The 21,663-nt window shown below is 43.5% G+C and overlaps 2 protein-coding genes across 2 annotated transcripts; one reads left to right on the plus strand and one right to left on the minus strand.

Annotated features, from left to right (window-relative positions):
• Positions 1-158: 158 nt before the first annotated feature.
• On the minus strand, positions 159-15,625 carry ttl (tubulin tyrosine ligase). The gene is made up of 7 exons (XM_080782378.1): positions 14,833-15,625; positions 14,397-14,475; positions 12,293-12,525; positions 9,824-9,959; positions 6,809-7,078; positions 5,174-5,317; positions 159-3,862 (listed from the first exon to the last, which is right to left on the minus strand). Exons 1-7 carry the CDS (start codon positions 14,999-15,001, stop codon positions 3,655-3,657), a joined length of 1,239 nt encoding a protein of 412 aa, XP_080638504.1. The 5' UTR covers positions 15,002-15,625; the 3' UTR covers positions 159-3,654.
• A 1,303-nt stretch (positions 15,626-16,928) lies between these two features.
• On the plus strand, positions 16,929-20,912 carry fignl1 (fidgetin-like 1). The gene is made up of 2 exons (XM_080781697.1): positions 16,929-16,950; positions 17,606-20,912. Exon 2 carries the CDS (start codon positions 17,614-17,616, stop codon positions 19,585-19,587), a length of 1,974 nt encoding a protein of 657 aa, XP_080637823.1. The 5' UTR covers positions 16,929-16,950; positions 17,606-17,613; the 3' UTR covers positions 19,588-20,912.
• Positions 20,913-21,663: the final 751 nt, after the last annotated feature.

The following is a 21,663-nucleotide window of genomic DNA, read 5'->3' on the forward strand; positions in this document are numbered from 1 at the left end:
AGCATGCATGGGTACATCTCAATGACATCAGTGATATCATGTCTTTGTACCGTTTCTGGTTCGAAAGAACAGATATGTTTCATATATTACTCCTATACATTTTGTCCAAACATAAAATGTATATATACGGAGAGAAATCAATGTTAGATTACCTTTTTTTATTCTACACAGCATATCGACAGACTTTTCATACAGGAATTTGATAAAACAGTTTAACAGAAACACATTTCATAGACCAGAGAATAGAGATACTTGCTTGAAAGATCATCTTGACAAATTTCTTTAAAAAGAGCAAATTAATTTAACTTATGAAGAAAAACTGCAGGAATTACATCTCTGGTAAGGAATTCAATTTTAAATAAACGTGTAATACAATTTGCCATGATTGATTCTGAATAACAGAAAACAATGTTGAAGAATTTATATTTAACAGTCTGATGAAAACGGGCAGATTTACTCAATTACAATCAATGAAACAAATGAAGGTGCGTTTAAATGTAGGAGGTCCATTGCGTGTTTTAACATCTTTAGGCAATTCCCTCTAAGGCACCCTTCCCTTCAATGGAAAGAAAAATCCATACAATTTCTTTTGTTGCATCAATTGACTAGCAGAATCAAACTTTTCTGCAAACGCATTGTATGTGCCTTCTCCGAATGTTTTCATCCAACCAAACATTGGATCATTTCAGGGACATAAGTGCTCCATGCTATTACAGTCTATTCCTGTCAAACTAGGCTCACTTCTTGACCATGCACACATTAAAAACAGGTCTATGCCCGACGTCATTCTGGCTTGTCCTCCTTCATTCCTCAGATTATTGTAAACACAAACAGGACTATTAAAAACAACGACATGTTCCAAGTGTCCCTTAACTTAATTGACTCGAAGAAATTGAAACAAATTACCTCATTTGAATTGAGAAAATGTTGTTGTTTAAAGAAAAAAGAAAACAAGGTCACAAAATGAAAGCCAGACATGGGCCAAAGAACACTACATAGGCCTAGCTACTAGGACTTACATCCTATAAGAACTAGCCAAGAGCCTAAAGACAACAGGTCCATGCTGAATTCCACAGTGACAAATAATACCAATGCTTACTAACCCAGCATGCAGGCAGCATCAATGTAAGGGAAAGTCTAGATCTCTACTGTAGGAATAATAACCCTTTTACAAATACGCGATGGTTAACTTCTTATAATAATTCAAGTGGGATTTGACACAGTAGTTTGAGTGGCCACAACTCTCGTCTAGACCATGTAGAAACATAATCATCATCAAAACATCTTACCAAGACCTCATGAAATAAACAAAATCAGAATCACAGCGTGCAATTCTAAAGAAAAAGGCATAACAGGTATGTTGCCCAATAGGCAGTACGGTTTTTAAAAATGACTAACTTAAGACTACTGGCAATAAATAAAAATGACGGCAGTGATGGAATATGATGGAGTTCCATTGACTTGATAACATACTTGAGAAGCTCTAAATTGCAAGCTTTCAAATATTTTGTTTTATAAATTTGCCAACACTGGGCGAGTTCATAGTGCTGCAACGCAATCTACATTAAGTAGCGAACAGGGGTCAATCCGATTCATTATTACACCACATGCTAGAAATAAAAAACAAACAATGCTTATATTGATGTGCTAATTTTGACAAAGCATAATTGATTTTCTTTATCCTGGATCAACTCCTTAGAATTAGAGTAATATCGTTAACTGCAGTATTTTCTTCTATCTTTTTTGTTTGTGTTTTACTGAATGGGGTCTTTCAATAACTTATAGCAAGAAAATAAAACTATACAAGCCACATTGAACAAGAACAATAAACATTTATATGTCTTTTTTTTCTTTTTTTTAAGTATCTGGTTTCCTACAGTTCGGGGCAAAAGGTAATATGATGCATAAGACATAAGTTAATACTGCACTACATGCGTTCCCACAAACATGCTCCGTCTTCAAAAGTCAAAATGAAAAGGTCAATTTATCTGCATGTCTGACTGCCATATCTTAAGATATTGCATTTTGTTTCATTTAAAAACAGAATAATGTAGGCTAATGGTGTATGTGTTGAGCCACAACACAGACCTTTTAAGAGGAATGTTTTGCTTGAGGAGATACCTTGACATTTGAAATTCTACCTCAGAGATATTTATAATATCGGGAGTTTTTCAATTTCATCCTTTCCCCTTTCCTAAAACGTCTTAGCATTTTGGGGGGGCGGGAACCCCTTTTGGTGTTTTAAACATTATGTTATAATTTAGCTATTGAAAAATAGCAGATCTACAAGCTCAGCCGCCGAGTGGCGCGCTACGAGCTTGTTAACCCATTCTGACCGGGCACCCGTTTTGGTGTTAGCATCATGTCATGCTTTAGCTATTGAAAAATAGCAGATCTACAAGCTCATAGCGCGCCACCGAGTGGCGCGATACGAGCTTGTAGGTCTGCTATTTTTGAAAAATTCGAAGAACGACTGACATTTTTAGAATCTGATCTCAGGTCAGAATGGGTTCATCAGACCAGTGTGTGTCCAGTGGAAACCTCGTATGAATCTGATCTCAGGTCAGAATGGGTTAAGATGGTATAATATCCCGTACAGTAGCGTACAGCGTTGAAGCCAAAGGCCCCATGTACTGTAAGATGCACTGCACACAATGGTGACCCAGTCGTAATGAGTATCTTGTAAGAGAACACTGACCAAGATAATGAGAACTGCAATTGAAAATGCATAAACCACGTTAACCCTGGCATCCCCATTTTGGGTAAATAATAAAATGAAAAAAAATATTTTGTACATTTTAAAAACAGCAAAAAAAAAATTGCAGATCTTCAAGCTTTCGGCGCGTTGTGACCTTGGTGGTCAGCTACTTTCGCTATTCGTCGCATGACGAAGTATATCGCGCTTTAGTGGGGTTTTTTTTACGTTTGCCTTTGTGTATCACTATGATTGATCTGCCTATGCCAAAACGACACACAGGCACACAGACCTCCCCAAACTAGCAATACAAATACAGTAACGGAATAGAAAACACACTCATGGTAACGCAGCAAGCTACACTGACAGTTTGCATCTTTTTTTTTTTAAGGGAGCATGGGTTGAGATGTAAGGCACTAAGGGCATCCCTCCATCTTCAGACATACACAGTCCGGGGGCACACCTCAGCGCACAGCCGCGGACAGATGAAGCTGACGCCCTCCGTCATTCCGGCTTTTGTAGACAGCTGGTGGATGGTGGAGCTTCTTTTCCATACAAAAGCCGGAATGACGTCGGGCGTCAGCTTCTTCTGTCCGCGGCTGTGCGCTAAGGTCTGCCCAGGGGGGATAATCAACCATCCACCTGGGGGAGCTTTGGTAACGGGCAGCACTAGATTTGAAGGGCATCTATCGTCATTCTGGAACTCCTATAAAAAACCACCGCCCATCTACCGGTTGAAGCGTCATCACTGGCCTCCTCATTCATAATCTGCATTTCTGTTCCGTGACTCACACCACCGAGGGTCCTTGACAATAATTACAACGTCACTTAAGAGCAGCACAGAGTCATTATTCCCCTTCAAGCTCGGCAAGCAAAGGATGCGTAGACGCTCGGCCCGAGTGCTAGTTTAGGAACGGCGACAACAAAAACAAGGGATTCGGTTGGGGCAGTTTGTGGGCTTACAGTCGGGTAAACGGGCCCACGTGAAGGGGTCCTCTGAGCTTGGGAGAAGAGCAGGAGTTGGTGATCATTGTGGAAAAGGAGGGCGAGGAGGAATAGGAGGAGGAGGAGGACGAGGAGGACGATGGGTCACTGCCACTGGTCAGGGTGAACACACTGGAGATGGCCACGTCCACAATACCTTGGCACAGTTCTGAATACAGCTTCCTGGAGGAGGTAGGGACGAGAGAGAGAGTCAAAAAGACAACGTACAGCAAGGACCAAAAGAAAAGAAAGATACCCAAATCTATTTGAATGAGATTCACAGTGAAGAATATCCTAGTTAATTATTAAAATCAGAATGCCAAGAATAGAACTTTTATTATTATTATTATAACAAGAACATCATCTATACTTGTAAGGGCCAAATGAGTACAATTGTCAAGTGAATTTGTGACCATGGGGTGGCGCTGTTATCCTTGGCGTCAGGTTCACTGGCATCTGTAGGGAGGATTGACCCGGAAGGGCAATGGTTTTTGAACAGGTGAAGCAAGCAATACATATTTAAAAGCACGAAGAGCTGCCTGTGTTTATCATTGGAGCGAACAGTACAAGTCTATCAGCAGCGCATCAGCCAGGTCCAACCACGGGATCAATACCTCGAGAGACGGAGGCTCTCATAATAGTAATACTGTCCAAAGTTTTTTTTTTAGGTAGGATAATTGGGGAGAATAAAGAATGTGAAGGTAGTTTAGTTTGTGTCATAATACTAATCGGTGGAACAGTTCAATTGATCCAATCAATTTAATAATAATACATTTATTTTCAAGCTGTGTTAACTGACATAGAAATTTGGTTTGGACACCCTAAGGTTTTAGGGTGTCTTTCATAAAACTGCCTTTGTTTTTTAGTGGGCCCTAAATGGGTTAACACATTTTTTACATAGGACAGACCTGTACGTCTTAAGGATTCGAACCGAGATGTGCCAAGAACGTGTGAGGACGTCCTCCTAGCGCATCCTCAATGATACGGGGCGAGATAAGAATATTCATGCCTTTCGCTTGCCGTATGCTAACGCTCTGGGCAATTATTCACTTTGCTGTTGACTTGCATGTTGACTTCCGTGGTGATGAATGGATCGATATGCTGGCGCTTCATTTCTGCTCCTCATCCGTCTCTCCCGCAAAATATGAACGCTTTTTGGATCATATATCGTATAAATTAAAATGATCGCAATGTAAGCTCATACTTTGTAAAGTCAACTTTTTTAGGAAATTGTTTCCGGGTCATGGCTTTCAGAGTAAAAGCGCTCAGACAACTCCGGCACCCCATGAGCTCCTATTTTGAAGCACTCCCGCCACTGATTGTGTTTTAATCGAAAAAAGAAATAAATCGATAAATACAATTTCACTCCAAATGTAGAAGTAGTGGTAGACGAGAATGGCCTCGAAATTCAGAAACAGCCAATAAGTCACATGTAGTGACTCACTGAAAGATAAGGAATAAATCAATGGATGGAGAAATGGATCCATTACTGACTGTGCACAGGCAGGAGCTCCGTTGATCTCGATCAGCCACACCTTGAAGTTGGCGTCCACCATGAAGTCAAAGCCAAAGAGCTGAAAGCTCTGGTAGGACAGGTGCTTAGTGCTGATCGCTGGCTCGGTGCAGCTCAGACAGCTCCTGGGAGAGAAGACAGACACAGCATTGCAATTGTTCAGAATGTGCTGGGCCCGATTCACTAAGCAATTTACGCTCATATTTTGGGTTTTCCCGGGATGTCCGGCCAATCCTACGTTAGGTGTGGGATTCATCAGATGATTTATTTTTATTTTTTTTACAGTGCCTTTGGGCGCACAGCACACTACGCCCATTCTCACGTCAACTCCGAGTGACTTACTTACAGGGATCAAAGCTTGCCATACATGTATTTAGAATGCTTTAGTCTTCATGCCGAATCAATTAATTGTCCCAAAACTCAAATAAAATATGTATTTATGTCGGGACTGTCAGGCAAAAATGAGCTACAGTCGCGATATGCACAAATGAAGGCAGTACGCCACGTTTGATGACCGGCACGTGAGATTGGGAGTACCAAAAATACACACTCACTTTATTTACACCTGAGTGTAAACTTCCTTAGTCGTGTTCAGACAAACGTACAGTTGCCATCATGAAGGGCGAACAATGATCATATGATATTGTTTGGTGCTGCACTGTCCTACTGCGCCAATTTGTACCAACCTATAAGCACCAACATTTTGGTGCTTGCACACATGGCATCAACGCATGGTGTTGTGTGCAGGCACATTACACTTTGTCCTTTTTTATCATTCATTTTTTAAGAGCCTGCCCAGGGACTACAGATAAAATTTAGCTTCGGCTAACTCTGGCCCATTTACATTGATGTGAAAACTGACATGTTGATTAATGAGCTTTGTCCCTGTCAAATAAATAAATAAGTACCTGTATGAGTGACAAAGAAAACTTTAGATTTCTATGTGTGAGTCCTTGATGTTACCGTCTGTGACTTTAATGTATTGTGTAGACCAGGGGTTCGCAACGTTTTTGGCCATGTCTCATGCCCCCCTGCCTCCCCCCCCCCCTCCCCACTACCAATACAAACTGACTGCAAAAATGACCTTAATAATAGAGAAAATATATCATAAATGAATACTGAAACCAGATATAATCAGTTTTTGCATGCACCACGTACTATGTAAACTCTTCATTTCCATTTATTTACAAAATAATATATATTTATTTTCTCTCTTTTTCTTTTAAATAATTTGGGACCCCCACTCAAATAATTTGGCAACCCCCGCAGGGTCGCGACCCACGGGTTGAGAACCCCCTGTAGACCAGGGGTGCCTGCAATTTTCTTTTACTTTAGAGCTACTTTCAAAATGACCCCCGCGAAACAGGGTCTACCCACGCAAAGATTATCCCATTGCTGAAAATAGTTTTAAAACAATGTACCGGAATCATTCGGGTACATTTTAATAGCGGCGCTGCTGGTGTTACATACAAGACAAACACACTTGGAATGGGAAATAGAGGGGGGGAAATAACTTTGTAATGCTACTGCTACACTCTTGAAAACAAAGTATTGCATTGTGGGTTTGCGCTGACACGCCCCATTTGATGTCAAAGGGGAAAAAGACAAGGACCTACTTAATGATTTGCTTGATTTGAGGCAAGATGGAGGTCTCCAACGTAACGTTGTGGGTGGTCAGAAGGTACTGCCTGAACTCATTGAAGAACATCTCGTTGCCCTCCTCGTAGCGTCCGAAGTTCTGCGAGTGCTCCTCCTGGATGCAGTGGTTGGTCAGGTGGCTCGTCATGTCCCGCAAGTCAGAGCTGTTGTAGGGTTCCGATGCCGTGCGCAGAACTCCCTCCCGATACAGGTAGATGTTATACTGATGGTCCACCAGCACCCAGCTCCTAAAGAACAACATGTTATACCGATGATCACCCAGCTCCTAAAGAACAACATGTTATACTGATGATCACCCAGCTCCTAAAGAACAACATGTTATACTGATGATCCACCAGCTCCTAAAGAACAACATGTTATACTGATGATCACCCAGCTCCTAAAGAACAACATGTTATACTGATGATCACCCAGCTCCTAAAGAACAACATGTTATACCGATGATCACCCAGCTCCTAAAGAACAACATGTTATACCGATGATCACCCAGCTCCTAAAGAACAACATGTTATACTGATGATCACCCAGCTCCTAAAGAACAACATGTTATACTGATGATCACCCAGCTCCTAAAGAACAACATGTTATACTGATGATCACCCAGCTCCTAAAGAACAACATGTTATACTGATGATCACCCAGCTCCTAAAGAACAACATGTTATACTGATGATCACCCAGCTCCTAAAGAACAACATGTTATACTGATGATCCACCAGCTCCTAAAGAACAACATGTTATACTGATGATCACCCAGCTCCTAAAGAACAACATGTTATACTGATGATCACCCAGCTCCTAAAGAACAACATGTTATACTGATGATCACCCAGCTCCTAAAGAACAACATGTTATACTGATGATCACCCAGCTCCTAAAGAACAACATGTTATACTGATGATCCACCAGCTCCTAAAGAACAACATGTTATACTGATGATCACCCAGCTCCTAAAGAACAACATGTTATACTGATGATCACCCAGCTCCTAAAGAACAACATGTTATACTGATGATCACCCAGCTCCTAAAGAACAACATGTTATACTGATGATCACCCAGCTCCTAAAGAACAACATGTTATACTGATGATCCACCAGCTCCTAAAGAACAACATGTTATACTGATGATCACCCAGCTCCTAAAGAACAACATGTTATACTGATGATCCACCAGCTCCTAAAGAACAACATGTTATACTGATGATCCACCAGCTCCTAAAGAACAACATGTTATACTGATGATCACCCAGCTCCTAAAGAACAACATGTTATACTGATGATCACCCAGCTCCTAAAGAACAACATGTTATACTGATGATCACCCAGCTCCTAAAGAACAACATGTTATACTGATGATCACCCAGCTCCTAAAGAACAACATGTTATACTGATGATCACCCAGCTCCTAAAGAACAACATGTTATACCGATGATCACCCAGCTCCTAAAGAACAACATGTTATACTGATGATCACCCAGCTCCTAAAGAACAACATGTTATACTGATGATCACCCAGCTCCTAAAGAACAACATGTTATACTGATGATCACCCAGCTCCTAAAGAACAACATGTTATACTGATGATCACCCAGCTCCTAAAGAACAACATGTTATACTGATGATCACCCAGCTCCTAAAGAACAACATGTTATACTGATGATCACCCAGCTCCTAAAGAACAACATGTTATACTGATGATCACCCAGCTCCTAAAGAACAACATGTTATACTGATGATCACCCAGCTCCTAAAGAACAACATGTTATACTGATGATCACCCAGCTCCTAAAGAACAACATGTTATACTGATGATCACCCAGCTCCTAAAGAACAACATGTTATACTGATGATCACCCAGCTCCTAAAGAACAACATGTTATACTGATGATCACCCAGCTCCTAAAGAACAACATGTTATACTGATGATCACCCAGCTCCTAAAGAACAACATGTTATACCGATGATCACCCAGCTCCTAAAGAACAACATGTTATACTGATGATCACCCAGCTCCTAAAGAACAACATGTTATACTGATGATCACCCAGCTCCTAAAGAACAACATGTTATACTGATGATCCAACAGCTCCTAAAGAACAACATGTTATACTGATGATCCACCAGCACCTAAAGAACAACATGTTATACCGATGATCACCCAGCTCCTAAAGAAAAACGGGGTGCGCACGCTTTTCCGACACACCGAAGATCCGAAGCGGGGGGACATGCGATGCGATGCGAAAAAGCGATGGTCCGACATGCGCTGCTCCCGTGCTTGCGGTTATGGGTTAGGTTAGGATTGAGGTTTCGGATCAATATTATGTCGGAACTAAAGCCTGCACCCAAGAAAAACATGTTATACTGACGGTCCACCAGCACCCAGCTCCTAAAGAACAACATGTTGTTGATTTAAGTCTGAATGAGTTCCATTTGAACAGTCTCAGGGTTAAAATCTAAATAACACAATGTATATGACTGTGCAGAAACCCTATGGTACAGAAATTATGATTAATATAGTTTTGCAATAATTAACGAATTTTATGCTTGGGGTTATAATAAGCAAAGCACCAGTCCATTAGTTCATTACCAAATGAGCCCAACAAGTACACTGTGATGATTTGCATTAACCCATTTAGTCCTGACATCGTTTGACAGTTTTCTGAAATACCTACTGTATGTTTCTATCTCAGTGGTGCTCAATATTTCACGTCAAGGACCCCAAAACTTATCTGTATTTGGCCGCCGACCGCCATCTGAAAATATGATGTTCCAGGGACCCCTGGAACATCAGTTAAAAATGTTCGCTCTGAAAGAATATATATTCCAAAATTTCACGATTAAAAGAAAATTGGCAGGTCTACAAGCTCGTAGCGCGGTGCCACGCTATGAGCTTGTAGACCTGCTATTTTTCAAAAGTATAACATAATGCTTAAAACACCAAAAGGGGTTCCCGCCCATGGGTTAAGACTCACCTAATATCAAACTTCCGATGGCCAGGCTCCAGAAGAAGAGGTTTTTCTAGATACTTCTGAATAACATGAACCTGTCCTTGATTATCGATGTACTCCAGCAGCTCATTTGCATCGTGGGATATCAGAATTCCAGCACCTGGAACAATGAGAGCAAAGACCATCATTTAATAAAAAAAAACGTTTAGAATGCAACCACAAAATCATCAAGTTCAAGTACAACTAAAAACCTATGTAGTGAATTAGTGCAGCCCAATGAGGAACCCACAGACCCCTCACAATAAATAATTATGTTTTGGTCCTTCAAAGTTTTATAAAGAGCACAATAGTATTTTTCTTTTAATATTTTTTATCCCACGATTTTGTAAGCCATTTTTCACCCCTGTGTCAATCATCTAATGTGATCCTGGGCTCTACACACCCTCCGCCAACCTAGTCCCCATATATGGGGGACAAGGGGAGAGCAACAGACTTGAACTCATGCTTCCTTCATGCCCGAGTGTCCAAGTTGCTCCTTTACACCTGACAGGGGGGAGTTTCCCTGGTTGGACGTAGCGCGTCCAAGCACAATAGTATGTACTGTATCTTATCATGTCAGTGTTTCCCCTAAGCCAGAAGCTGATAGTGTGGGGGGAGATTTCCCGCATGCGTCGGGCCCGTGCACACGAGTGGGCGTCATTTTTGTCATTGAATTATTTTACTACTTTCTTTGCATTTTTTTGCATGTCTTTTGCCGTCTTGACTCTTTTGCGGTTATTTGCCTTTTTTTGACCTATTCGCGACCACCTACTAAAACAATCATTCTGTGGGGACTGGTCATGGTTGTGTGGAGGCCCCCCACACAATAATGCATATAGTGATAACACTGCAGGTATATCAACTCAATAACACTGTTGAAGGTGATGTTGGCATGTTGCTACTAAACGGGAGGCGGCCTTTTTTCCCCGACAGCATTCTAGCCGACGGGGCAACGGTCCGATCCGCAGCGGGGGGACATTCGCTGCGATGCGAAAAAGCGATGGTCCGACATGCGCTGCTCCCGTGCTTGCGGTTAGGGTTAGGTTAGGATTGAGGTTTCGGATCAATATGCTGTCGGAAAAAAGACCTGCACCCCTACTAAACTAACTACCTACCGGTATATACATTTTAACTTGTTACAGTTAAGTCAATAAATAGCTGTCAATAGCTTTGTTTTTGCTGTAAGACCCAAAAACCAGTTCTGACTTTGAACTCTTGGGTTTTTCTATTCTGAAATATGAGGGGAAATGTGCCATAGTTTAACATGCTCTGATGAAGACCGCATAGGTCGAAACGTTACTTAGGATCCCTGGCAAATAAGACAAATATGCCTTAAAACATTATACTTGCCCTCTACAACTAAAATTAAAAATAAATAAAAACACCTTACATATTGTATTTCTTTCATAAATAGAGAATCTTTCACTCAATAAGAGCTGCTCCTGTCGCAAGTTGATGATGTCATATGTCCATGTGGTCTAACCCTATGGAATGTATGGAGTGCACATGCTAATAATATCTAATATGCTTAGCATATGCTAAGGATAATATCAAAGCAATATTTTAAATACTTTTTATTAGCATGTGCATACCATATATTCCATAGGGCTGGACCACACAGACATTATGACATAATCAACTTGCGACAGGAGCAGTTGCTATTGGGTGAAAGATTCTCTCTATTTATGAAAGAAATAAAATAGTGTTTTTAATTTTAGTTCTAGAGGGCAAGTATCATGTTTTAAGGCATGCGTGTCATATTAGCCAGGGTTCCTTTTAAAATGTCTGTGCTGCTCCAGTGTCCTCTTCTGAGGCGCGTTGCTAGGTAGGTTGTTGTTTTCGTCGACTAAAACTATGACGAAAAATGTTCGTCGACTACCTTTTTTCACTGACGAAAACTACATGGAAACTAAATGAAAACTAAGCTATGATGACTAAAACTAAGACTAAATATACTGACAATTTCGTCAACAAATAAAAACTAGACTAAATGTTAGGAAGGGACTAGTCAGTGGACAAGAGTTCCAGTATAAGTCATTTTACACTTGGTTGCATGCTGAAAATAGCCGCAGCACGACGCGTTGTGAGCTTGTAGATCGGCTATTTTCAGCAAATGTAAAAACAGTCATTACGACGCCATCAAGGCCCGCCAAAATGCATTTTAGTCGACTAAATCACCTGTAGATTTAGTCAACTAAAATCTTATGATATTTAGTCAACTAAAATCTTATGATATTTAGTCGACTGAAGCTAGACTAACACTAAGACATTCCAGGTGACTAAAATGTGACTAAAACTAAATGAAAACTATTCAAGAGACTATGACTAAAACTAAAATAAAAATGTGCTGACAAAAACAACACTGGTTGGTAGACTCCCTTTGTCCCATAGTTTAACTCTGAAACACGAACATCTCCAACTGTATGTAGTCAATAGGCAGGTGATGATTCTAACCTTTAGCTCCAGCGGACGACTTTGCTATCCACACGGTCCCCTCCTCGCTTTCCTTTTTGGAGTGGTACGACGCTAGGAAAACCTCCCGTTCGTCCGTCTTGGGGTTGCTCTTTAGGTGGCTTAAGCCATTGGCAGCCGGAGCCACTGGAGTGTTGAGGTTTGTGGGATAGATGATGTAGGACTCTGGGAACCAGCTGCACGAGTCCGACATCTCTGGGCTGGTCTTAATGAGCCTGTGTGACGTCAAGGATGGACATTATACTCGACCAACGTTGAATAATTTACAAACACAAAAAGCACACAACAACAATAGCATGAAGTAACCACTTAAGGCGGCAGTGGCTCAGGGGTAGAGTGGCCGGATGGTAACCGCAAGGTCGCCAGTTTGAAGTTGAACCCGGGCTCCCCTAGCTCTGGTCCATAGCCAATGCTTGGAACTCAGACCAGCCTCTCCTCCTCTTTTGCATATTTAAAAAGAACGTTTTTGCTACTCACAAAAACAAAGGCGGGTTGTGTCATTAGAAAGCCTACTTTCCTTAGTGGACGCACTCTGAGCCCCCCCCACCACACGTATAAACGGTACTTTTTGGCCAGAAAGGGATTTTTTTTCACCGTAAGTACTGTTTATATGTGTGGTGGCAGGCTCAGAATGCTTCCACTAAGGAAAGTAGACTTTCTAATGACACAACCTGCCTTTGTTTTGGTGAGTAGCTAAAACTTTCTTTTTGTTTACGTTAAAGAGGAGAGGCTGGTCTGAGTTCCATGTGAGAGTTAAAAGCGAAAGTAGCATAGCCTTAATGCAGGGCAGAATCATAGAAGCATTGGCTATGGGCCAGAGCTAGGGCTCCCCCAGAGTTAATGTCGAAGTGTCCTTGAGCAAGACACTGAACCCCTAATTGCTCCTGATGTGCTGGTTTGTGCCTTGCGTGGTTTCCGCTGCCGTCAGTGTGTGAATGCACTGAATGGGTGAATGTAATGCACAATCTCTGAAAAGCGCCTTGGATAAAGGCGCTATATAAATGCACCAATTACTGCATGTAGTCCCTGAGAGACAAGTTGGTCGATGGGAACTTTTCTCTAGATGGCATTACCTTGGCCTCCAAGGCCACTGTGAGGAATCTGGGAGTTACCTTTGATCAAGACTTGTCTTTCAAATCTCATATCAAACAAATCTCAAAGAATGCTTTCTTTCACCTGCGAAATATTGCAAAGGTCAGGCACATCCTGTCCAAAAATGACGCAGAAAAACTTGTCCACGCCTTCGTTACCTCAAGGCTGGACTACTGCAACTCGCTATTATCAGGCTGCCCAGGCAAGTCTCTGAAAAGCCTACAGTTAGTTCAAAATGCTGCGGCGCGTGTGTTGACAGGTACCAGAAGAAGAGACCATATCACTCCTTCACTGGCCTCCCTACACTGGCTCCCGGTCAAATACAGAATAGAGTTCAAAGTTCTTCTTCTCACTTACAAATTCTCAATGGTCAGGCACCACAATATCTCAAGGATCTCATTGATCCCTACAAACCAAATAGAACAGCAGTGCGTTTGCAATATGCAAACATGCTTACTGTTCCAAAAATATCAAAAGTTACAATAGGAGGCAGGGCGTTTAGGTCCCAGGCACCGCAGCTGTGGAACCTTCTCCCGGCTTCGGTCCGTGGGGCTGACACGCTCTGCACATTCAAGACTAGGTTGAAAACCTTTCTCTACGACAAAGCCTATGGCCAGACTTGTCTCCGGGTCTAGCTGGATACCATGGTCGTACCCCCCCCCCCCCCCCCCCCCGACACGGTCGAGGCAGATGGCCGCCCACCCTAGAGTCGGGTTCTGCCTGACGTTCCTTCCTAAAGGGGAGTTTTTCGTTACCATTGTCGCAATATTGCTTTGCTCTGGGTGGATCTTTGTTGGTTGTAAAGTGTCTTGAGACAACTTGTTGTGATTTGACACTATAATAAAATTGAATTGAATTGAATTGAATTGAGTCTACTTTCAAGGAATCTCACAACGCAGCACAATTTAGGGTGGGGGGGTTCATGTGGTTATTATAAACCTAAAGAGTTCTGGGCATTCTGGCAACATTTTGAGCATATACAGTAGTGACGTACTTGACCAACGATGCCTTTCTGCAAAGCTTGTCTGCTCCTCTGTAGTAATTCACCAGTTGCACCAGTCCTGGTTCATGACCTGCAAGAGAACAAAGTTTACATAAAGATGCATGATTCAAAGGAGTGGACAGTACAGAGTACGGACAGTATACTGCAACTGTGGTCACTATGGCAGCCGTAGGGTTGTAACATTTATGTGTTTAAAGGGCCGGGTCGCCCTCCTCAGTCCATTTCTGCCTAGTCACAGTTTATGATCCAACTTGGGTGGGACGTACTGGACAGAATATAAAACATCTGCGATGTGCATCACTGTTGTGATGCCCATCAACATCGGTGCTGCTATAGTCACGGTTAGTATATAGGCTATATAAATAAAATAAAATAAAATCAGAAAATGTCATTTACGGCAACACAACAAAAGGAAAATCATATTTACCCAGACGTCCAAATGGCAATCTGTTCCGTTCGCCCAGCATCAAGTTGAATCTTGGATTGTCTCTTTTCAGCCTCTTCCAGTGTCCAGTTGACAGGAGTATTTTGGCAACTTTTGCATAAACGGTGCTGCTGTCGTCGCGAGAGACAAAGGTATATGTCGGAGCATTCATGATGATGATGATGATGCCAGGCCAGCCACACAACCACAATGTTGACTGACAGACAGACTGGGAAGGTGGATGAATAAACTATGGCAGCTTGGTTCTTTAGTTACGACGAGGCTGCCTGCATCACATTGGTGTTCCACTGGACCGTTATCTTCTGTATCTGTAGCATGATGATGATGATGATGAGGCAGTCATATCCAGTAACACCTCCCCAGTCCCACGAACACGAGTGTTTTTTAGTTACGCTCTAATTCAGAGCTATGGGTTCAAGAAGTGAAGCATATAACGCGCTGCACACATCAGCCTACAATTACTTCATATGTTGCTTTACAGACATAGTTTTAGACAGCCCCCCCCCCCCCCAGACCAGATTAGGGTGTGCCTGTCTGTCTGTCTGTCTGTCTGCTTGGGGGGCTGGTCATCCACTGTTGATAGAATAGAATACAAAGAAGGAAAAAAAAAAGACCACAAGCCAAATTAAGGCAACAATAAACTACCCGGAAAACCCCCTCGGCTCTCGGTCTCTATAGCTTCATGTGTGCCACTATCCCGGGCACTACTTCTACTAGTACGCCGTAAAAGTCAAGAGGAGGTATAGCTTCAGCTAGCCTAGCCTAGCTAGCTACTTCTAGCAGATGTTGTGAACAATGGTGGTGGAATCGCGTAGCTATGTTTGCCCCTGTAGACCAGTGTTGCCAGATTTTGCGAGAGAAACAAGCAAACCAGGTCTATGAAAACAATTAAGGCCCAGGATAATTTTATTTATTTATAACAGTTTGCAGAATTACAGTACATTTCAAGTACAACTCAATACAAAAACTGTTAACTGTGAGTGGACGACAAAAGCATCACACTTGTTTACAATAGGGGGGGGGGGGACCATTTTCAATTCATCAAAACATAGACGTACGAATATGTACAACTATATAGTCAAAACAGGAAATCAGTATAGAGGAGGTAAAAAGGGAAAGGAAACATATTATACAGTGAGGGGGAAAATATATTTATACGCAACTTTATAGAAAAAACAAGCCCAAAGCCGCTTATAATAAGCGGACATGGCGAAACTGCAGTAGGCTTTTTGTCTTGAGCTCAGCAGCAGCTGCTGTCATATCCTCTGTCGTCACTACCCAGTGACACTTTGTTGATTGTTTATATTTACCTTTGTCAAAATATATATTGTTTTTATTATGATTTTTTTTGCCCTAACCATTCAAATATTAAGTGTCACGGGCAATACATACTACATAGGCTATCCCAGAAAGCAAAGCGGTCGAATGAATTCTATTTTTGTAATTCTGCATGATGGCCACAAGATGGCGTCACATACTTCTCTATTAACAAATACAATGAACAGTCGGCAGGCTCCGCGCGCGCGCACACACACACACACACACACACACTACTGTGCGGAAGAAGTGTGTTTACTGTGTTATATCGTGCTGAAGCAAGCCTGACATGTGTGTGATGTGTTTCCTGCTCCTGCATACGTTTCATTTCAGCTAAAAGCCTAAAAGTAGAATAATGGCTTCTTCTTTACTTACAGCCAATAAAGCAACTTACCGTAGCTCCTAAAACCAAACCACCCACACAGGGCGAACCTGGAGTTTAAATAGAGCGCTCCCAAATTCCAGGTCCCGTCCCATTACTTTTGTGCCAAAGTAGTTTTACTTTCTTAGTTTGGCATACCATACATGTATGTAAAAAATATCGCTTATGTAAACGTCTCTCTTTGTTACACTACATACATGGAAGTCAAGAATAACGTCAACATACTGTTGAAGTTGAAGTGAGTGAAATAACAGAAGTTAAAGAACCAGTACAAGGTGGTATAGATGGGATCCGAATGCGGCTCAGTACTGTCTCCCGGTCCACAGTGTCCACACAGCAGCAGCTGGCGGGAAGTTGTTTCACACATAGGACAGCAGAGACGAGACATACCAGGCAGGCAGGTATATTATGACCGTTTAACCGTAATTACAACTGTCATTTATAGGGTTTATTATTCTATTCATATATATTTGTGTTGTCGTTGTGTAGTAACTGCTGGTGTGTACGTCTTGTTCTGACTGATGAATTTGAAAATGGAGGACCCCGAAATGAATGCTGATGCAAACAACAACAATAAGTCTTGCTATTTTCTAGATTCTAGTTATCCTCGTAGGTAGCATATATTTTCTATTGACCTGTACTTTCGCTGAACTGTACCCCATTCTACAAACTGTGAATACAATAAATCAATCAATCAAACGGGCTGTGCAGCTATAGGTTTACCGCCTGTGTTTACATTGTACATATTAGGCTATCTCTCCCATGCAGTCCCATTGAATAGTAAACTAAATGCTTACTAATATGCTCAGCATTTAGGCCATGCAGATTCCAGCTGAATCTGCCAAAAAGAAAAGATATCCAGCTCGATCAATCAATCGACACTGATTGCAAAAACCTTACCCCCACCCCGCCATGCCCCAGAGCTAATGTTGGGGAATTAAACTTTTCTTTTTAATGCGTGGGTAATGTGTTTTGTGGTTCTGTGGCGTCTGCTGTGGCTGCCTTGGTGGGTTCATGTATTGTTAATGACTCCTGTCCCTCTATCCTTCCATGCAGGCCAAAGTATGAGCGGTGCACACCTGGACGAGTGGCAGAGGAGGTCCTTTGACATTTCATCTGGCACCTGCACACCTGAACAGACGGCAGACGCCTATCGACTGCACATCCTCGACATTCAGTATGCATGGGCAAACTCCCAGCTCTCTCAGGCCGGCGCGGCCAGCCTGCTCAGGACCTACTCGGAACGCTACGCAGCAGTTCTGGACTCGGACGATCCCCGCGCGGGTCTCAACAACTACGCGGACGGCGCTCTGCACCTGGCCCGCAGTCAGAAGAACCACAGTGACAAATGGGAGTCCTCCCTGACCGCGGAGAGCGTCCTGGGGCTGCCGTGCGTGCAAAAGATGATTCGGGCGACGGGCACGAGGGCAGGAGGAGGAGACTCCCTAGTGGCACCGGCAGATGTTAACATAACTGTTGGACAAGAGAGCAGAGGCAGCTCCCTGTCTGCTCCCCCTGCCCCGGTCAGGGCAGAGCCTCCATTATTCAAATCCACAGGACCCTCGTTGCCTAAAGCAGAGGGCAGTGGCGTCTTTACTAAGCCTCAGGGTGGATCCGCAGAGAGCCCAAGAGTCGCCGAGGGAATTTCTTGCAGTGCCGGCTCATTCACAACATACCCCCAACAACCACAGACGCATGCCTTACGTGGACATACGGCCCCGGCTCCTCCACAGGGAAACACTTACAACCAGCAGCAGGCCAACTCGTTCCCCGTCTCTAACCCGGCTAAGCGGAAGAACTTCTACAGCTCGGACAGAGACGGAGCGAGGGTCAGTGGCAGGGGCGCGCACAGTGCTCAGGCGGGACCCGAACCGCGGGCTGGAGGCAGTTTCAAAACGGCCCGAGAGCAGTTCATCGCCGATCAGCATAAAAAGAATAACCACCACCACCACCACCAACCCCAGAGAGGTCAGGCCCCGGCTTTGGCGGCCACGGCGGCCATGAAGAAATCCCTGGGATCCAACGGGCCCCGAGGGACCTTCTCCAAATTTGTGTCACCTCTGCCACGACAGGAGGACGAACCGGGCTGGACCGGCGACGCCTCTGCCCAAGGAGAGGCCCAGGTGGTCGACGAGCGCCTGAAAAACTTTGAGCCCAAGATAATCGAGCTCATCATGAGCGAGATCATGGACCACGGACCTCCCGTGGGCTGGGACGACATAGCCGGTTTGGAGTTCGCCAAGGCCACCATAAAGGAAATTGTGGTCTGGCCGATGTTACGACCCGACATTTTCACCGGCCTCCGCGGCCCGCCCAAAGGCATCCTCCTGTTCGGGCCCCCCGGAACGGGCAAGACCCTCATCGGGAAGTGCATCGCGTGTCAATCGGGCGCCACCTTCTTCAGCATCAGCGCCTCGTCGCTCACGTCCAAGTGGGTGGGCGAGGGGGAGAAGATGGTGCGAGCGCTGTTCGCCATCGCCCACTGCCACCAGCCCGCCGTCATCTTCATCGACGAGATCGACTCCCTGCTGTCCCAGCGGACGGACGGAGAGCACGACGCGTCGCGGCGCATCAAGACCGAGTTCCTGGTGCAGCTGGACGGGGCGGCGACCTCGGCGGAGGACCGCGTCCTGGTGGTGGGCGCCACCAACCGGCCGCACGACATCGACGAGGCGGCCCGCCGCCGCCTCTCCAAGAGGCTGTACATCCCGCTGCCCGCCGCGGCCGCCCGACGCCAGATCGTGACCAACCTCATGGTCCGCGAGAAGAACCGGCTGGCGGAGGAGGAACTGGACGGCGTGGTGGCGGGCACGGAGGGTTTCTCGGGGGCCGACATGACCCAGCTGTGCAGAGAGGCGGCGCTGGGGCCCATCCGGAGCATCGAGCTCAGGGACATCGCCACCATCACCCCCGATCAGGTGCGGCCGATCCTCCACCGTGACTTCCAGGAGGCCCTGAAGACCGTACGCCCCAGCGTCTCGCCCAAAGACCTGGAGGTGTACGAGGAGTGGAACAAGACTTTTGGATGTGGACGGTGAACTGGGCCGTGTTGATTTTTCGTTGACTAAAATGAAGACGAAAAATGTTCGTCGACTACCTTTTTTCACTGAGGAAAACTAAGCTATGATGACTAAAACTAAGACTTAATATACTGACAATTGTCAACAAATAAAAACTAGACAAAAAATGTTAGGGACTAGTGGACAAGAGATCCAGTAAGTCGTTTTACACTTGGGTTGCATGCTGAAAATAGCAGATCTACAAGCTCGTAGATCAGCTATTTTCAGCAAGTGAAAAAAAAAAAACAGTCATTACGACGGCCTCAAGGCCCGCCAAAATACATTTTAGTCTACTAAATCAACTAGATTTAGTAAACACTAAAACATTCCAGGTGACTAAAACTAAACAAAAAAACTATATTCAAGAGACTATGACTAAAACTAAAAATTTGCTGCCAAAAAACAACACTGGTGAACAGGTTACCTATCCACATTGTGCCTGGTTGCACATAAAGGCCTAAAACAGAACACCTCCACTTGTCACAGTCAGCTGCTGCAGTCCTCGCTCCAGAGTCCAGACCATGATTTCCATCCCGCTGTCCTTTGGGCTCTGAACAGAGATTCCCGTCAGGATAATGACGGTGTTTAATCAGAACATTTACTGTGCTCTGATTGTCATAAATTTGAGTCAATCTATTTTCACTCCAATATCGGTTTTGACAAAGAATTTTGCATTGTTAAGTTATCCAGATAATTTGTAATTTTTTGTTAATCTCTAATAAAATGTGAGATTGCTTAAGACCTCTCTAAAAACATGTATGTTTTGTCAGAAACGTGACACAAAGCCAAAACCAATGTGGGGAAAATGTACTGTAAAATGGTCTCCACTAGGTGCTGCTGATTATAATCTACACAGTGTGTGACCAATCTCTCTGGGGTGTGCCAATCTTCTTGGTGTCACTAACATTTATTTCTACAGAAATGGTCCTGAAATGTTCCTGAAACTGGATGTGCCAACTGGCTGAGGAAGTTGGGCAACACTTTGCTCTTCCTCCCTTCCTGTTGCCTGGTGATTAAGATTGTGGGCATGACGATGAATATATATTTTATCAGCATTCAAAACCATACCGTTTTATTGTGCAATATATTACAAGACAATTTCCTTTTTTTGGTGAAATTGCATGGCATAGCACATGATACCTTTTTTTTCCCTAAACAAATTCTTCAATAACCTAAAGTTGAATTCAATTATTTTCCTGGAAACTACTTTCCGTTTGCGTTTTTGTTCACGTTTAAATGTGTCGTTTAAAGATGTCCCTTGCAGAATCAGATATTTAATAAAGTTTCACAAGATTGTTCCTATACCAGTTGTGCTGTTTTCACTAATGGTCTCTCCACACAGCAGAAAATGTGTCATTGTGCTGCCAAGTGTTATATTTATCCAGAGCCATGTGTGGTCAACAGGGATTGTAAGTGTTGTTGGTGTCCTTTTTATAGCTGACTGGACGTACATATGGTCATATACAGTCGTGCCATTGAAGAAGGCAGACAATTATAGATTGTGCACACATGAAATTATGTTGTCATGTAATTTTCATGAAACAATCTTCGAAAAACTGGAAGACCATGAAAAAAAAAAGGCTTTCATTTATTTTTCATCTTTTTGTGAAGTCCCTAATAAATATTTCAGATTGTGTGGCTGGCCACAGTATAGAAACTTTGTTGATTTAGCCAGCAATGAAAAGTAGTCACACACACACACACACACACCCATGGGGCTGGCAGGAGCCTCTTGCAACAATATAGGACTGCACAGCTTGTCTGGGACACAGGGACAGATGCTCAGAATTCCTCTGGTACCGACAGGATGGTTAGGTCCTTGGAGTATGGAATGAAAATCATGCCATATGCTTTAACCCATTCTGAACGGGAACCCGTTTTGGTGTTAGCATCATGTTATGCTTTAGCTATTGAAAAATAGCAGATCTACAAGCTCATAGCGCGCCACCGAGTGGCGCGCTACGAGCTTGTAGGTCTGCTATTTTAGAAAAATCAAAGAACTGACATTTTTTAGAATCTGATCTCAGGTCAGAATGGGTTCATCAGACCAGTGTG

The sequence above is a fragment of the Protomyctophum bolini genome, assembly GCF_963924005.1.
Source record: "Protomyctophum bolini genome assembly, chromosome: 14".
In the NCBI taxonomy this organism is placed as follows: Eukaryota; Metazoa; Chordata; class Actinopteri; order Myctophiformes; family Myctophidae; genus Protomyctophum; species Protomyctophum bolini.